General features: G+C 43.6%; 1 protein-coding gene across 1 annotated transcript in view; it reads left to right on the forward strand.

Moving 5' to 3' along the window:
• Positions 1 to 14,264, forward strand: part of Scd5 (stearoyl-CoA desaturase 5) — a 112,275-nt gene extending 98,011 nt beyond the window's left edge. Inside the window, exons 4-5 of the mRNA XM_070013213.1 lie at positions 11,048 to 11,280; positions 12,470 to 14,264. Coding sequence (XP_069869314.1) covers positions 11,048 to 11,280; positions 12,470 to 12,660 — 424 coding nt within the window. The 3' untranslated portion in view covers positions 12,661 to 14,264. The remainder of the gene's footprint in view (positions 1 to 11,047; positions 11,281 to 12,469) is intronic.
• The last annotated feature ends 1,331 nt before the right edge of the window (positions 14,265 to 15,595 follow it).

A 15,595-nucleotide genomic window follows, 5' to 3' on the forward strand; every position in this document is an offset into this window, starting at 1 on the left:
ACAGATAATCCTGCCACTTGGCTTTCTCTTTGAAACTACTCTTATCTGTCTCCTTTTAAAGAAGACAAAAATTACTACCAAGAAATCTAGAGAAACCATATATATATATATATCCAGACACATATTTGTGTATGTCGTTTTTTAGATGGGCAGAATTTGAGAACTTATTTATCTCAAAAAAGAAAAAAAATAAGCTATACCTACAGAGACTTTCAAATTCCTCACAATTAATTCTGTGCAACTAGACTGGGAGCTTGATTTTTGTGATAATGGAAACTATTCCTTCCCTGTAGTCAGTGTTTACCTGAATGTGTTATTAGAGCAACTAATCACATGTGATTGCAATAGCCAAACCTTAGGGCATGAATGGAGTGTTAAAAAAAAATCTCAGAGTTTTCTGGGTACCAGTTGCTCATACTTATAATCCTAGCTACTCAGGATGCTGAGATCTGAAGATTTTGGTTTAAAGCAGGCCCATCAGGAAAGTCTCTTATTTCCAAAAAACTATACTACTACTACTACTACTACTACTAAAGCAAGCGGAGCTGTGGCTCAAATGGTAGAGTGGTATGCTAGCCTTGAGCAAGAAAACTCATGGACAATGCCCAAACCCCAACGTCAAGCCCCAGGACTGGTCCAAAAACAAAAACAGAAAATCTCAAAATCCCACATGGTGGCAAAGGGATTTCTAGATCTTAAAGGTCAAGAATATTCAAAGAAAATGAGGAAGAGAAATTCGGAAACAGCCCCCGTATAGATGCTGGGCAGGGGGAGTTTTGAAATAGTATGCTCTCTATGCTTCTATTTAATGTTCTAGATTTTTCTCTTTCTTTGTGTCCCTGGTGACTTTAGTCATTATCACCTGTACTAACCACCAGGAAAAGAGAAGGAATGGGGAAACCAAGATTTAAACCATTCAAATTTTGTGTTACAAGTTATATTTGTAAAAGTGATGAGTAACAGAAAGCTAGAGATTTTTCTCCTGAGTTGTCTCCAGCGTCTCCTTGTGTTCTCACCTTTCTGTGACTGTAGGTAACTATGAACTGACATAGACTTGCACATAAATGGTCCAAGTATTACTTTCAGGGAATTCTTTTCAGGTACTCATTCAAAATCTTCTCTCTCTCTCTCTCTCTCTCTCTCTCTCTCTCTCTCTCTCTCTCTCTCTCTCTCTCTCTCTCTCTCTCTCTCTCTCTCTCTCTCTCTGTCTCTGTGCTGGTACTGGGACTTGAACTAAGACCCTAAGTACTGTCCTTGAGCTTCTTTTGCTCTAGGCTAGTGCTCTATCCATTAAACCACAGCACCACTTTCAACTTTTTCTGAGTAGTTTATTTGAAGATAGTTTTATGGACTTTCCTGCTGGGGCTGGCTTTGAACCATGTTCCTCATATCTGAGAAGCTGAGTAGTGGCTGGCTCAAAATCTTTTTCCTCTTAAAAATACAAAATTCACTGGACATAGATGAAAGTGAACTATACAACTTGTGGGTGGAGACAGGAGGAAGGGACTGGGAGAGAGCGAGGGAACAGAAGACACTGTATGAAAGGAAATGTACTCATTACCTGACTCATGTAATTGTAATCCCTCTGTACATCACCTTTTGTGTGTGTGTGTGTGTGGGGGGGTCTGGTCATGGGCCTGAACTCTGGGCCGGGGCGCCATCCCTCAGCTCTTCAGCTCAAGGCTAGTGCTCTACCACTTGAACCACAGTACCACTTCCGGCTTTTTCTGCTTATGTGGTGCTGAGGAATTGAACCCAGGACTCTGTATGCAAAGCAAGCACTCTACCACTGAGCCACCTTCCCAGCCTGTACATCACCTTTATAATAACAATAAAGTAAGTTAATTAAAAAATAAGTTAAAGCCAGGCGCCGGTGGCTCACACCTGTAATCCTAGCTTCTTAGGAGGCTGAGATCTGAGAATTGCAGTTCAAGGCCAGCCTGGGAAGTAAAGTCCATGAAATTCTTATTTCCATTTAACCAGCAAAAATCTGGAAATGGATGTATGGCTCAAGTGGTAGCATGTCAGCCTTAAGCAGAAAAAGCAAAACAAGAGTGTGAGTCCCTGAGTTCAAGCCCTAGTACTGGCATCCTGAGTAGCTAGGATTATAGGTGTGAGCTACTTGGGCCCAGGTGGTTAATTGGAGATAAGTCTCACAGACTTTCCTACCTAGGCTGGCTTTGAACTGTGATCCTCAGATCTCAGCCTCCTGAGTAGCTAGGATTATAGGCCTGAGCCACCGGTGCCTGGTCCAACACTAATTTTTTTAACCAATGAAAATTCATTCTATTATCCTAGTGATAAATTCCTTAGAGGTGATTTGGAGATAAGACTTTCCTGATTGGGCCTGCTTCAAACCAAATTCTTCAGATCTTAGCATCCTGAGTAGCTAGGATTGTAGGTGTCAACTATTGGTACCCAACCTCTGACAAGTGGGCTGATTAGTTTGTCTGGTGTTGTTAAGCTGAGCATCAGAGCACTTCATATGTGAATGAATTACTCCTAGGGTGAAGAATAAAACACACACACATCTCTCATGTGCACACATCGCTTTCATTGTTTATGAGACAGAAACGCCTAAAATCATAGGCAGTATAACAGTGTCATTAAGTTCAAATACACACAGTGTAGTGAAAACTAAACATGTTGATGGCACCATTACCCTATGAAGCCATTTAACTAGAGCTAAATCAAGAGCCTTGGACAGAGAATTGTCCCAGTAGAGACATAATAGGCCCCGTGCTGCAATGACAGCTATGCACTCTATTTCATGGGATCTTTTGACACTGCCTGGCATGAGTCCTGCTCTCTGCTTCTATAGAAAGCTATCTTGAATCAGTGCCAATCCTAATTGTCTTTATATGCCAGTCCCCTTCAGTTCACACCCATCCCCTGTGCACTCTTGATTTGCACAAAAATCAAACAAACCTAGTGCTCTGGTTCTCAAATCCTTTGCTCAAACAAGTTTGAAGAGGACAGAGAACTCCTTACCCCTCCCTTCCCCCTCTCTTCCCCTCCTTGCCCTTTTCTTTTCCTTCCTTCCCCTCTGCTGTTCTCCCCACCTCTCCCACCTCTTCCCTCCCCTCTCCTCCCCTCCTTTCCCCTCTCCTGTCCTCCCTACTTCTCACCCCTCCTGTCCTCTTCTCCTCTCCCCTCTCCTACTGTCTACTCTCCTGATTAAGACAAACAAGTTTGAAGAGGGCAGAGAACTCCCTTCCCTTTCTCTTCTCCCCTCTTTTCTACTCTTCTCCCCTCACCTTCCCTTTCTCTTCTCCCCTCTTTTCTACTCTTCTCCCCTCACCTTCCCTTCCATCCCCTACTTTCCTCCCCTCTTCTCTTCTTTTCTTGGTGGTCCTGGGGATTGAACTCAGGGATTTTTCACTTACTAGGCAGGTGTTCTACAGTTTAGGCCACACTTACAGCACTTCTAGTTATTTTCTTCCCCTTACTTCCTTGTGGTTTGTGGGTGTGTGCACATGTGTGTGTGCATGTGCCTATACTGGGGTTTGAACTCAGGGTCTTGCATTCTCACTTGTCTTTTTGCTCAAGGCTGCTGCTCTACCACTTGAACCATACCTCCACTTCTGACTTTTTGCTGGCCTCACAGAGACTTTTCTCAGATCTCACCTTCCTGGGTAGTTAGGATTTCCTGTGACACTTCAAGAGCTTCTCCATGAAGCTTTCCATCTCCAGCCCTGCATCCAAACACAAGCTCAGTCCCCACGCTGTGGGTGATGCCTGGGGGGATGGGGAAGGGAATAGAGTGTGCAATCCTGTTATAAACCTCCAGCACATATCATGTGTCCTCTAAATAAATGTTTAGTAGGCATACACTTCGTTTTTTTCTGGTGCCCTACAAGATGCAAAAATTGAAGGGAAAATGAGTTTCTGGTGAAGCTTTAAGTGAAATCACAAAAGCAAACATGTTTAATCAAGATGCCGGTGGCAGCTCATTGCTCATCATGATGATACATTTGTGGGGCTGTAATTTCTTTCTCACCCATTGAGGTGTTTGCTTCTTTTCACATTTCCTTGGGCTGCCCCCCTTGGAAGCCAGCTGGCAGGTTGCTCTCTGTTCCTTCATGCTCGGATAAATTTTTCTGTAAACATCTTACAAACCACCAGCTTGAGGCTGCCATGCTTACAGCTAGCTAACCAAGCAGTAGGACTATGCTTGCAGACTGAGAACAGCAATTTTTTTTCATCCAAAGAAAAATGAGTTTTAAGATGTTTATCACACCCACATTTGGAAAGGGGGAGGTGAAGAGGAGGATAGGGAGGAGGAGGAGGAAAGAGAAAATGCCAAAACAATTCTTTTTGCATAGAACTTTGTGTGTGTGTGTGTTTGTGTGTGTGTGTGTGTGTGTGTGTGTGTGTGTGTGTGTACCAGTACGAGGGCTTGAACTCAGGGCCTGGGTGTCTCCCTTAGCTTTTTTGCTCAAGCCTAGCATTCTACCACTTGAGCCAAGCTCTACTTTCTGCTTTTGCTCATTAATTGGAGATAAGAGGCTCATGGTCTTTCTTGCCCAGATTGGCTTCAATTGCAATCTTCAGATCACAGTTTTCCTGAACAGCTAGGGTTACAGGTGTGAGCCTCCAGCCCTGGCTAGACAATTTTCTGGTTTCAAAGAGATTATCTATGTTTCAGTTTCTTTATCATGATTTAGTATATTGGAATACAGCTATTCAGAGATGACAAAGTTACAGGGCTGACTATATTTACACAGCACACCAGAGCTCACTTGCATTGGGACACTATTATATGCCATTACACACATTGGTCCTGAAGTACCATCTGGGGCACATCTTTGCTACTGTGGTGTTAGTGTGATGGGCAACCGTGAGGTGGTAGGAGTGGAAAGATCTCCAACATCTACTGCAGACTTGCCTAGTAAGTGCCACATTTAAGCTACAGAAAGATGCTCTAGAATCACCATTAAGGTGGTATTTTGCTTTTGTGTTTCAGGCAAAAACAAGTACATCTCTGGGTTTCAAACCTATATCACATGTTCCATGGGTTCATTCTTAGATACATACTTACCAACTCCTCTTTCTAGTCTTACCTTTTTCTGCCTTAATGATGTTAAGAGTCTTATTCTAGTGTTTAAGTATTCTCAGAAAGACAAAGAAGAAGCTACTTACATGTTAAATCAAGAAAGAATGAACCAGTTAGAGTGATTATCAATCTTACATATTGTCAAATTTTTACCAAATTTTTAGAGAAAAAAACAAATGGTCAGAAATTATTCTTTTAGGCCAAGCATAGTGATTCATGCTTGTAACACAGATACTCAGGAGACAAAGATCAAGAAGATTGCAGTTCAAAGCCAATCTGGCCCCCCCAAAAAAATTAGCAAAACCCCATCTCAACCAACAAGTTCAATGTAATAGTGCCAATCTATGATCTTAGTTACACAGAAGGTGTAGGCGGAAGGATCAAAGTCTGAGACCTGCTTGGGAATAAAACAAGACTCTATTAGAAAAATAACTAAAGCAAAAATCGGCTGAGAATATGACTCAATTGGTAGAGTGCCTGCCTAGCAACCATGAAGTTCCATGTTCAAACCTCAGTGTTGCCCCTGAAAAAAAGCAAAAAATTAAAAAAGAAAATTATTCTTTTAGGAGTTGGAGGTCTGTTGCTAGAGCTCAGATGCTGAAAAATAAGAATAGCTTTAATTCATGGTCTGCAGTGTGTACATGATCCCACCCTGGCACCAGTCCAAGAGCCAGAAGCTAGCTCTAAGGCAGATATGATGTTGTAGAAGGTTTACTGGGAAGGGTCTTTGAGATCAACTCCCATTGAAGAAGCAATGGAATCAGAGTGGAGGAAGCTGGGGCTGTTGTGTAAGTTAACTGAGAAAATGTATATGAGTGGTATGCATTAATATGCTGATAAGTTCCACATCTCTATTCCCGCCACCTCCTGTCTCTCTACAAACTCTAATCTCCACACCAGCCTAGTGACACCCTTTATTTGGCATTCCTGGATGAATGTGTACAGTAAGCATCTCCCACAGCCTCTCCTACACCACTCCAAAATGAGCTTCTCACCCATCCTGCCCCATATCACCTCCCATCCTCCCCAGCCTCCCCTCCCTCCCTTCTTGGCAACATCAAGGCTATGAAGAAGTACTGTCCTTGCTTTTTGAAATAGATTCAGAATATGATTATTCTCACCACTGTTCCCATCAGCCTCCTGCTCCAAACCACTCTCCTCTTGCCTAGATTATTGTGACAGCTTGCAATGACAATCTCCACACTTGGTTCCCTGGTTATTTCTGTCACCTCCTCTCTTATCACTCTTTTCCCAATTCTCCTGCTGTCCCCCATATGTCTCCAGGGCCTGTGTGTGTATGTGTGTGTGTGTGTGTGTGTGTGTGTGTGTGTGTGTGTGTGTGTGTGGAATTCCTCTGCCTTATTCAGTCACATGGATAAGTTTCCCCTTCCCTTAAGTCTTTATTGAAAAGTCAGTGTCAGCCAGGTTTTTCCCTAGACACCCTGTTTCAAATCACAGTAGCTGTACTGGCTGTATCTCAGTCTCCTTCTCTTATTTTTTTCCTTAGTATTTACCACTAACATGCCTAAGGTTGGATTTGTTTCTGTTGCTCATCATCCGACTTTTCTATCAGAATAGATGACATATAGATCTCTACCAGAATTCCCTTGTTCTATGAGCACAGGGATTTTTGTCTGCGTTAGTTCACTTTGTAGCCCAATGTTAGGATAGTCTGGCACATGGTAGGCACTTACTTAAGAAATTTGTTACTACAGCATTTTCTGCAAGAGAAATCTGAGACTCAGCACCATCAAATACTCCTCTGAAGGTCACATAGCTAGGAGGTAGCTGACTTGGGTAGTTAAATGTTTGAGCCATTAGCAAAAAGCCCCGGCAACTTTAATGGCCACTTGCCAGCCAGTCTCCTAAGGATTTGGGGCTGGAGGACTTCGTGGAGTTTTTTCTGTGGATCACTGGCAAGACCATTCAGATTTGAGTGATATTAAGCAAGAATTTTAGGAAGCTATCTCAGCATAGCACTTGTTCCAAAGCACAGAGGCCCAGTGGCCGTGAATAAACGGAGAACAGCTGTTCAAGGTTAACAGTGTCTGGGAGGAAGGGCTACTTGGCCACATGGGAAAAGACTTGCTGAATCTGTTTAAAATGATCAGGGAGAGTTTTTCAAGTTTTTGGCTGGGGGTAGGAACATGAGCTAAGATTGCCATTGCTACTGCACTGGGAATCTAGCTCAGACTCACTGTGCTTTTTACCATTCCCCATCCATCCATCCATCCATCCATCCATCCATCCATCCATCCATCCATCCTTCCATCCATCCATCCATCCATCCAGTTACAGAACACACAGGGAGGTCACCTAGTAGAAAATCAAGAAGGACAATCTGTGAGCACCCCTAGCTTTAACCTGCCACATCTTTGCTGGAAGGAGAACTTTAAAAATTAATTAATCAATTTATTTATTTATATTGTGATGGTCCTGAGTTCAAGCCTTGCTGGAGCATGAACTCAGGGCCTAGGTGTTGTCCATGAGCTTGTTTTTTTCCCACTCAAGGCTAGCACTCTATCACTTGAGCCACAGCTGTATTTCCAGCTTTTTGGCAGTTAACAGGAGATGAATCTCATAGATTTTCCTGCCCTAAATCCTTAGACCTTAGTCTCCTGCGACTATATGTGTGAGAGAACAGCACCTGGCCTTTTACATTTTTATTATTATTTTTTAAGGAATATGTCTTTTCGAGGAAGAGAGAATTTGGCTGGGCATGCTTGTGCTAGTTGGTGATGTCCAGGACTTTCTCACCTGGGAAGCCTTGTTACTACAAGCACTGCCTACACAGACTGTCTGGCCAATGGAGCCACCAAGCCTGACAGGTGGCCCATTAGACAGATCAGAAGGAGAAGACAGCGGAGGGTGTCATCGGAAACTGAATTCTATAGGTGATAGCCAAACACAGATGCCAGGTGGGGAGCCAGGGCACCTCTCTACACCACAAGGTGGTGATGGATGGAGCATGCCAGGACGATTAGGCAAGAGGTCCACGGCACTCTTTGTGCCCCAGTCATCATAGAAAAAGCCTTGGATTTCTTTTCAGAAGTGGAGTGAGGACTACAAGAGGCTCCTTTGAGAGGCCTGGGTTGTAAAGAGAAGGAACTCTGAGTGGCAAGGTGCCTTCTCTTAGCACTGTCAGCTGCGTTCTTGCTGCCCAGCCTTGAGACTGGCGCTCACTTTATGTATTCCAGCTTGACCTCAGACCTGCAATCCCACTGCCTCGCTCTCCTGGGGAGTGCTCATATGTACCACGCCACCCCCTGCCTCTTCACGCACTCACAAACCTCAGGTTTGTGGCCAGTGCAGTGCCTGTGCACTCTACCCAGATGCCCTCCTAGCTTACATTCTCACCTCCAATGGTTATTCCTTCTGGAAAGTGCCTTTGTCTACAGGGTGCTGCCTCACCCATGGGGTCACCTTGCCAGAGGTGCCCTGAGACCAATGGCTGGATGTGTGGACGCATCTTCCATTTGGGGGCAATTCTTAAGGTGGTCTTGTCAGAGCACCCCCATTGAATTCATTGAGACTCATGGTTGGTGAGCTCCTCCCTCTGCTCAGGGCTGCTTTCCTCTACCCCCCCCCCATTCCTTACCACTGTATCTCCAGAGCCCTCCCAACAGGCCTTCTGCATGAGGTTCTACAGAGCCCACCAAGTCCCGGAGTTGTCTTTGGACACCCCTCCCCCACCCCACCATCACACCCCACTCCTCTTTTTTTTTTTTTTTTGCCAGTCCTGGGGCTTGAACTCAGGGCCTGGGCACTGTCCCTGAGCTTCATTTTGCTCAAGGCTAGCACTCTACCACTTGAGCCACAGAGCCACTTCCAGCCTTTTCTGTTTATGTGGTGCTGAGGAATCGAACCCAGGACTTCATGCATGCGAGACAAGCACTCTACCACTAAGACACCTTCCCAGCCCCTAGTCATCCACTTTCTACTGGAATGTAGCCATCTTTTATTGTAATGACTGGAAAATAGATGGACTAATGTATTGCCCAAGAAAAATAATGATCAGGAAACTCACCTACAACTAGCAATATACAAGCACACCTACGTGATTTCATTTGAAAGGCAGAATAACATGATGAAATGATGTTGCTCACAGTCAAGGCTTAAATTTAGGGCCTGTGCATTGTCCCTGAGCTCTTTTGCTCAAAGCTAGTTCTCTACTACTTTGAGCCACAGATCCACTTGTGGTTTTTGAGTAGTTAATTGGAGATAAGAATCTCATGGGGACTTTTCTGCCCTGGCTGGCTTCAAACCACAATCCTCAGATCTCAGCCTTCTGAGTAGCTAGGATGACAGGCGTGAACCATGGGCACCCAGCTTCAAATATGAAGTCCTATCATTTATTGATCATTTGACTCCAGGCCAACTGCATAGCTTTTTTCTTTCACCATTGTCCCGCCTTTAAGATGGCCAAAATAACAATCCCTTCCTCAGAGTGTTTGTGAGTACATTAGTCACTGCCACATACTGGGTCTCAGTAAATGTCTGCTAGATGCCCATGCTAGCAGAGGTTTGCTTTATTTATTTATTTTTGCTAGTACTGGGGCTTGAACTCAAGGTTTTGTGCTTACTTAATTTGCTTGTTTAGCTATTCTACCAGCATGGCTTTTTGCTGATTCTTTGATTATTTTGGAGATGAGTTTTATAGACTTTTCTGCCTGGTTGACTTTGAACCTCAATCTTCCAGATCTTGCTTTCTAAATATCTAGGATTATAAGCATGAGCCACAGCCCCAGGACTGGTTTGCTTTTTAATGATTACTTTTTTTATGTGGTTAGGTTTTTGTTCATTTGGTTATTTATTTTTTATGCTGGTTTGGAGTATGACCTCTGGTGGGCAAAAAAAAATTGAAATGAGGGTCACTTACTTCTTAGTAAACTAAGTAAAGAAACATATACTTGGTACGATGCAAGAAATTCTGAATCTCCTTCCTATCTTCCCTTCCTCCATCCCTCCCTCCTTCCCTTCTTACTTTCCTCCCTCTTTCCTTTCCTTCTTTTTCCCCTTCCTTCCTTTTTTTTTTTTTTGTCGGTCGTGGGGCTTGAACTCTGGGCCTGGGCGCTGTCCCTCAGCTCTTCAGCTCAAGGCGAGCGCTCTACCACTTGAGCTACAGCGCCACTTCCGGTTTTCTGGTGGTTTATTGGAGATAGGAGTCTCACGGTCTTTCTTGCCCGGGCTGGCTTTGAACCGCGATCCTCAGATCTCAGCCTCCTGAGTAGCTAGGATTACAGGCGTGAGCCACCAGCGCCCGGCTTCCATCCTTCCTTTTTCCTCCTTCCTTCATTCCTTGCTTGCTTCCTTCTTTCCTCTTTTTCTTTCTTTTTTTCCTTCTTTTTTCCCCACTCACGTTTCTTTCCATGCTGGTACTGGGGTTGAACTCAGGATCTTGCACACTCACTTACCATTTTTTTGCTCCAGGCTGGTACTTTGTTACTTGAGCCATAACTCAGCTTCTGTTTTTTTGGGGTTTTTTTGCTAGTTAATTGGTTATAAGAGCCTCATGGACTTTCCTGCCTGAGCTGGCTTCAAATTAGAATCTTCAGATCTCAGCTTCCTGAATACCTAGGATTACAGGTGTGAGCCACTGACAACTGGCATGATTATTTCTTGAAATGATTTAAGAAAACATAAGTCTTAGATTGACTAATGAAAAGAAAATCTTTGAGCGATCTCAAATCGTGTCTCACAAGATACAAGTGTCTTCTGTGTTTGGCTAGCATATATTTGATTATTTTACATTGAAATGCTTCTGAAGAATGCTATAAGGCTGACCACTTCCTACAGCAACTATGAATTACCTGCCTAACCTTTGTAGGTCTTTGGGTTTGTGACGCCTCCACAGCCTCAGACAAAGATTCTTCTTATACAGGAGGAGTTGGAGGAGTTCACGGCACAGTCCCTTCCTTGGGTGTTTCTAGTCTAGCTGTCTCCATCTCCACAAGCAGGTGCCTAATGGTTATGTGATGTCCGACCTCACAGGTACTATAAGACCAGCGTGGTGCTCATGTGCTTTGTGGTACCTGCCCTCGTGCCCTGGTATATCTGGGGAGAGAGTCTGTGGAATTCCTACTTCTTGGCCTCCATTCTCCGCTACACCATCGCCCTCAATGGCACATGGCTCGTCAACAGTGCAGCCCACATGTACGGGAACCGGCCCTATGACAGGCATATCAGCCCTCGGCAGAACCCGCTGGTGGCCCTGGGCGCCATTGGTGAGTAGGAGGGTGTCAGCCAATGGGGAGAATGGCAGCCTGGATTTTCGGGACTTTCTGGGATTTGTAAAGGGAGGAAGGAGAGAAGAGTGAACTTGAGCTTTAACCTAGGATCCTGCCTGGCTCTTGCAAAAGAGTGTGATAATTTTCTTTTTTCCCCTACATTTTTATTAGCATCGTTTAGTTTCTGAAGGGGTTTCACGTTGACATGTCCATGTATGCATACAATGCACTTGGATCAAACGCTCCCTCTCCATTACATTTCCTTCTCTCCCCCTCCCACTTGCTAAACCAATCTCAACAGCCTCATTGTTCTATTTTCACAATGCACACATGTACATAAATTATTTTGATCCTATTCACCCACCCTTTCCCTCTCCATTCATCCTCCCACTAGTACACCTACCCTGGATAGAACCTATATGACTTTCCTGTCACTCATTCTTTTAAGTTTATGTTAACTGTTCAGAAAGTTTTCACTCTGACATCTCACGCATGCATTTTCAGTACTTTAATCAGCTATACTCACTTTCCACATCTCAGCTACGCTACTCCTTACTATTCAACAGATTTCAATGAGTTCCATTTGACATTTCAAGTGGCATTTAGCTTGGAAAGTTCAGGGCTGGAGTTATGTGTCATGTTTACAATTCACGCGAGAAAGTTATTCTTGTAACGTATGCTGATTCCTGTATTATTTCCTGTTCATGCTTATGTTGTCTCACCAAATGAATAAATGTTCTTGAAGACTGCAACAGAACCTAACACAAAGTCTTGTATATGTTAAACCCTCAAAAAACACATGACATGCTGGGTGGCTCACACCTGTAATCCTAACTACTCAGGAGGCTGAGATCTGAGGATCACGGTTCAAAGCCAGCCTGGGAAGAAAGTCTGTGAGACTCATATCTCCAATAAACTAACTAAAAAAAGCCAGAAGTGGAGCTGTAACTCAAGTGGCAGAGTGCTACTGTGAGAAAAAAAAAAAAAAGCTCAGAGATAGCAAACAATCAGGCCTTGAATTCAAACCACAAGACCAGCAAATAGATAGATAGATAGATAGATAGATAGATAGATAGATAGATAGATAGATAGATAGATAGATAGATAATTTTTAAGTCACATGACAAAATCCTGTGCAGGATGTGGTGGGTGATCGTGTTGTCCGAATGTCTGTTTTGTATTCCAGGGGAAGGATTTCACAACTACCATCACACCTTTCCCTTTGACTACTCTGCTAGTGAATTTGGCTTAAATTTCAACCCAACCACCTGGTTCATTGACTTCATGTGCTTGCTGGGGCTGGCCACTGACCGCAAACGGGCCACCAAGTCAATGATTGAGGCCCGGAAAGCCAAGACTGGAGATGGCAGTGCCTGAAGTGGGACCAGCTATTCAACAAGTCTGACTGACCTTGATGCTCACCCATGTCTTTGTTACTGTAGATCTCTGGCGAGTTGGGTGGTAGAAGGGGTGGAATCCATGTGGTTTGGGAATTCTTGATTTGTCTCAAATAGTGTCAGCTACAACTAGGTTAATATTAGTACTATGATTTAACATCAGTGTGACTTAATCTCTATAGCAATCCTATGTCAAATTTACATTATTCTGTGCTTACATGTGTTGTTAACCCAGACAGGATGATCCACGAGAGCATTGCTTTTATTTTCTGCGCATTAATCCAACATTGCTTTTAAACACACTGAGGAGCAGAGAGGGAGAGTAGAAGACAAAAGAGGGTTTTTGGAGTAACTTGGGAATGTTCTTGTTTTACAACTACTGTGTGGATGGGGTCTTTGTTTGAGAGAATCTATGCAGGTACTGATAGTTCACGCCTGTAATCCTATTTACTTAGGAGGCTCAGATTTGAAGATCAGAATTCAAACCCAGCCTGGGCCGTATAGTCCAAAAGACTCTTTTCTCCAATTAACCAGCAAAGAGCCCGAAGTGTATCTGTGGCCCAAGTAAATGGTAGAGCACTGGCCTTGAGCAAAAAAGCTAAGGGATAGTGTCCCAGGCTTTGAGTTCAAATCTCAGTTCCCCAGAGAGAGAGAGAGAGAGAGGAGAGAGAGAGAGAGAGAGAGAGAGAGAGAGAGAGAGAGAGAGAGAGAGAGAGAGAGAGACAGAGACAGAGAGAGACAGAGACAGAGACAGAGACAGAGACAGAGACAGAGACAGAGACAGAGAAACACAGAGACACACAGAGAACCCAAAAGTTGAAAAGAGTGAGGATTCAGGAGATTGGTCTTGTACTTTTCTGCCCTGTTTATAGTTTGCTGATGGTTCACCATTGTACTTTAAAAGATTTGTTTTCTATGGAGCTGGTTTTATATCCAAAATTGAAGGCTCAGCCTACCCCATAAATCAATGCCTGTTTAAATGTTTGTGTTCTTTTTGCTATTGTAATCTTAAAGGTGTGTAACTCAGAAATACCAGACATCAAACAAGCTCAAATTCAGCTCTCATTTAAATATTTAGACAGCTAATTTGTATTCTGATTGATGCTCGCCATCCATGCATGTACTTAAGCTACTTCTGCTAAATAGGTGTATTAATTTTCCACACCAGCCCATCAGATCTTAATAACCGGCAGTTATCTAGAATTCTCTTGTCTACAAATGTGTCATCCGCACGTAGCCATCATCGACTTTGTAACAAGATATAATGTGATCATTATGCAGCTTCTAAATTGCAACAATTTTTATGTGTGAAGTCACCTTGTGGAGCGCATGTTGAGTTAACAGGACAGTGTGCCCTTTGTGTTAGATATTAGAGCAAAGAAAGGCTTTATATTGTTACTATCAGAATGATCTGAAGATAGATATTTTCAGGACAGATGTAGGATTTAAACATTAGAAAAAGAAAGGATACCAGTCGGAAATGATCATAATGAAGTTCTTTCCATCTAGCAGGTGTTTAAAATGTCTTTTGCCATCAATAATGTATAATCTTTGAGTGATTTACAATAAATGATTATGAATTCATTGGTGTCCTTGTCCAGATATTTAAATGTTGCTTAGCAAATGGGAGTACTTGATGCTTGGTGATGACTAGATGACTTACCTTTGACTTGGACAGTCAAGATCAGACCTGCCCTGTCCCTTCTACCTTAGACCCAGCAAGAGGGAGCTGGCAAGTCTAATGTAGGGAATACAAATTCCAGTGGTCCTGTTTCTGATTTCTCACTGACCAATCCTATCACTTCACTCAGTTTCTAGCTGTAAACAGGAATCTCTATGCCCACATGTCACCCAAAGGAGAACGTAGGATTCTAACTGCACTGTTGATGACCGGGGGGGGGGGGGGGGGGGGGGGGGGAGGGAGGGAATAGACTTATGTCATCCAGGCCTGAGTCTTCAAGTCTCTTTGTGTGTGTGTGTGTGTGTGTGTGTGTGTGTGTGTGTGTGTGTGTGTGTGTGTGCGTGTGTGTGTGTGCGTGTGCGTGTGTGTGCGCGTGTGCATATCTATGTTCATATGCACAAACATGTATGCACTGATATTGGGGCTTGAACTTAGGGCCTCCTGCTCTCACGTGGCTTTTTTGCTTAAGGCTGCTGCTCTACCACATGCATCACACCTCCACTTCTGGCATTTTGCTGGTTAATTAGAAATAAGAGTCTGATGGACTTTCCTGCCTGGCCTGGCTTCAAATTGCAATCGTTAGATCTCGGCTTTCTCAATAGCTAGGATTACAGATGTCAGCCTCCAATGCCTGGCTTCCAAGTTTCTATGTGGTGTCCTGAAGCAGCTGTCCCGGCCATCAGACAGACTTCTCAGTCTGTAGTCTAGAACACTGGTGTAAAGACACCGTACATCTACCTGTGACATTTTTTAGCAGCTTCTTGTGTCAGTCCCCTATTGCTAACCTTGCCCAAAGTGTTGATAGAAGGTACTCACCTTCCAGGTGGGTTTGTAACACGTGACCTAAAATGGCCCTGGGCGGGAGTGTTTCATGTGAATCTTTGATCCCTTCAGGCACTAAACTTAATGCTAATATAAAAATTGCACTGGGTACAGCTATCTAAAAATCTCACAAAAGAGGGTTTTGCTTCTATAGCAGTCCAAGTAAATCTAGAGCCAAGTAAATCTCAGACTCCTGGGAGTCTGTGTGGCAGCCCCCGACCTGTAGCTGTGTCCAGGAATGTGTTGATTTGAGGAAGTAGTTGAAAGTTACATCACTGTAGCATCTTCCATGTTAGTATTCCCTGTCTACTTCAGCAGCATCTGAAGAAAGAAGTCAGTTCTGGGAGCATTTCTCTAAGCATGTCCCAGGAAGCCTGAGAGAGGTGGCTACATTTTTGAAAGGCTCAGTTTG

The sequence above is a fragment of the Dipodomys merriami genome, unplaced genomic scaffold (assembly GCF_024711535.1).
Source record: "Dipodomys merriami isolate MVZ:Mamm:240054 unplaced genomic scaffold, mDipMer1.0.p SCAF_9, whole genome shotgun sequence".
Taxonomy (NCBI): domain Eukaryota; kingdom Metazoa; phylum Chordata; class Mammalia; order Rodentia; family Heteromyidae; genus Dipodomys; species Dipodomys merriami.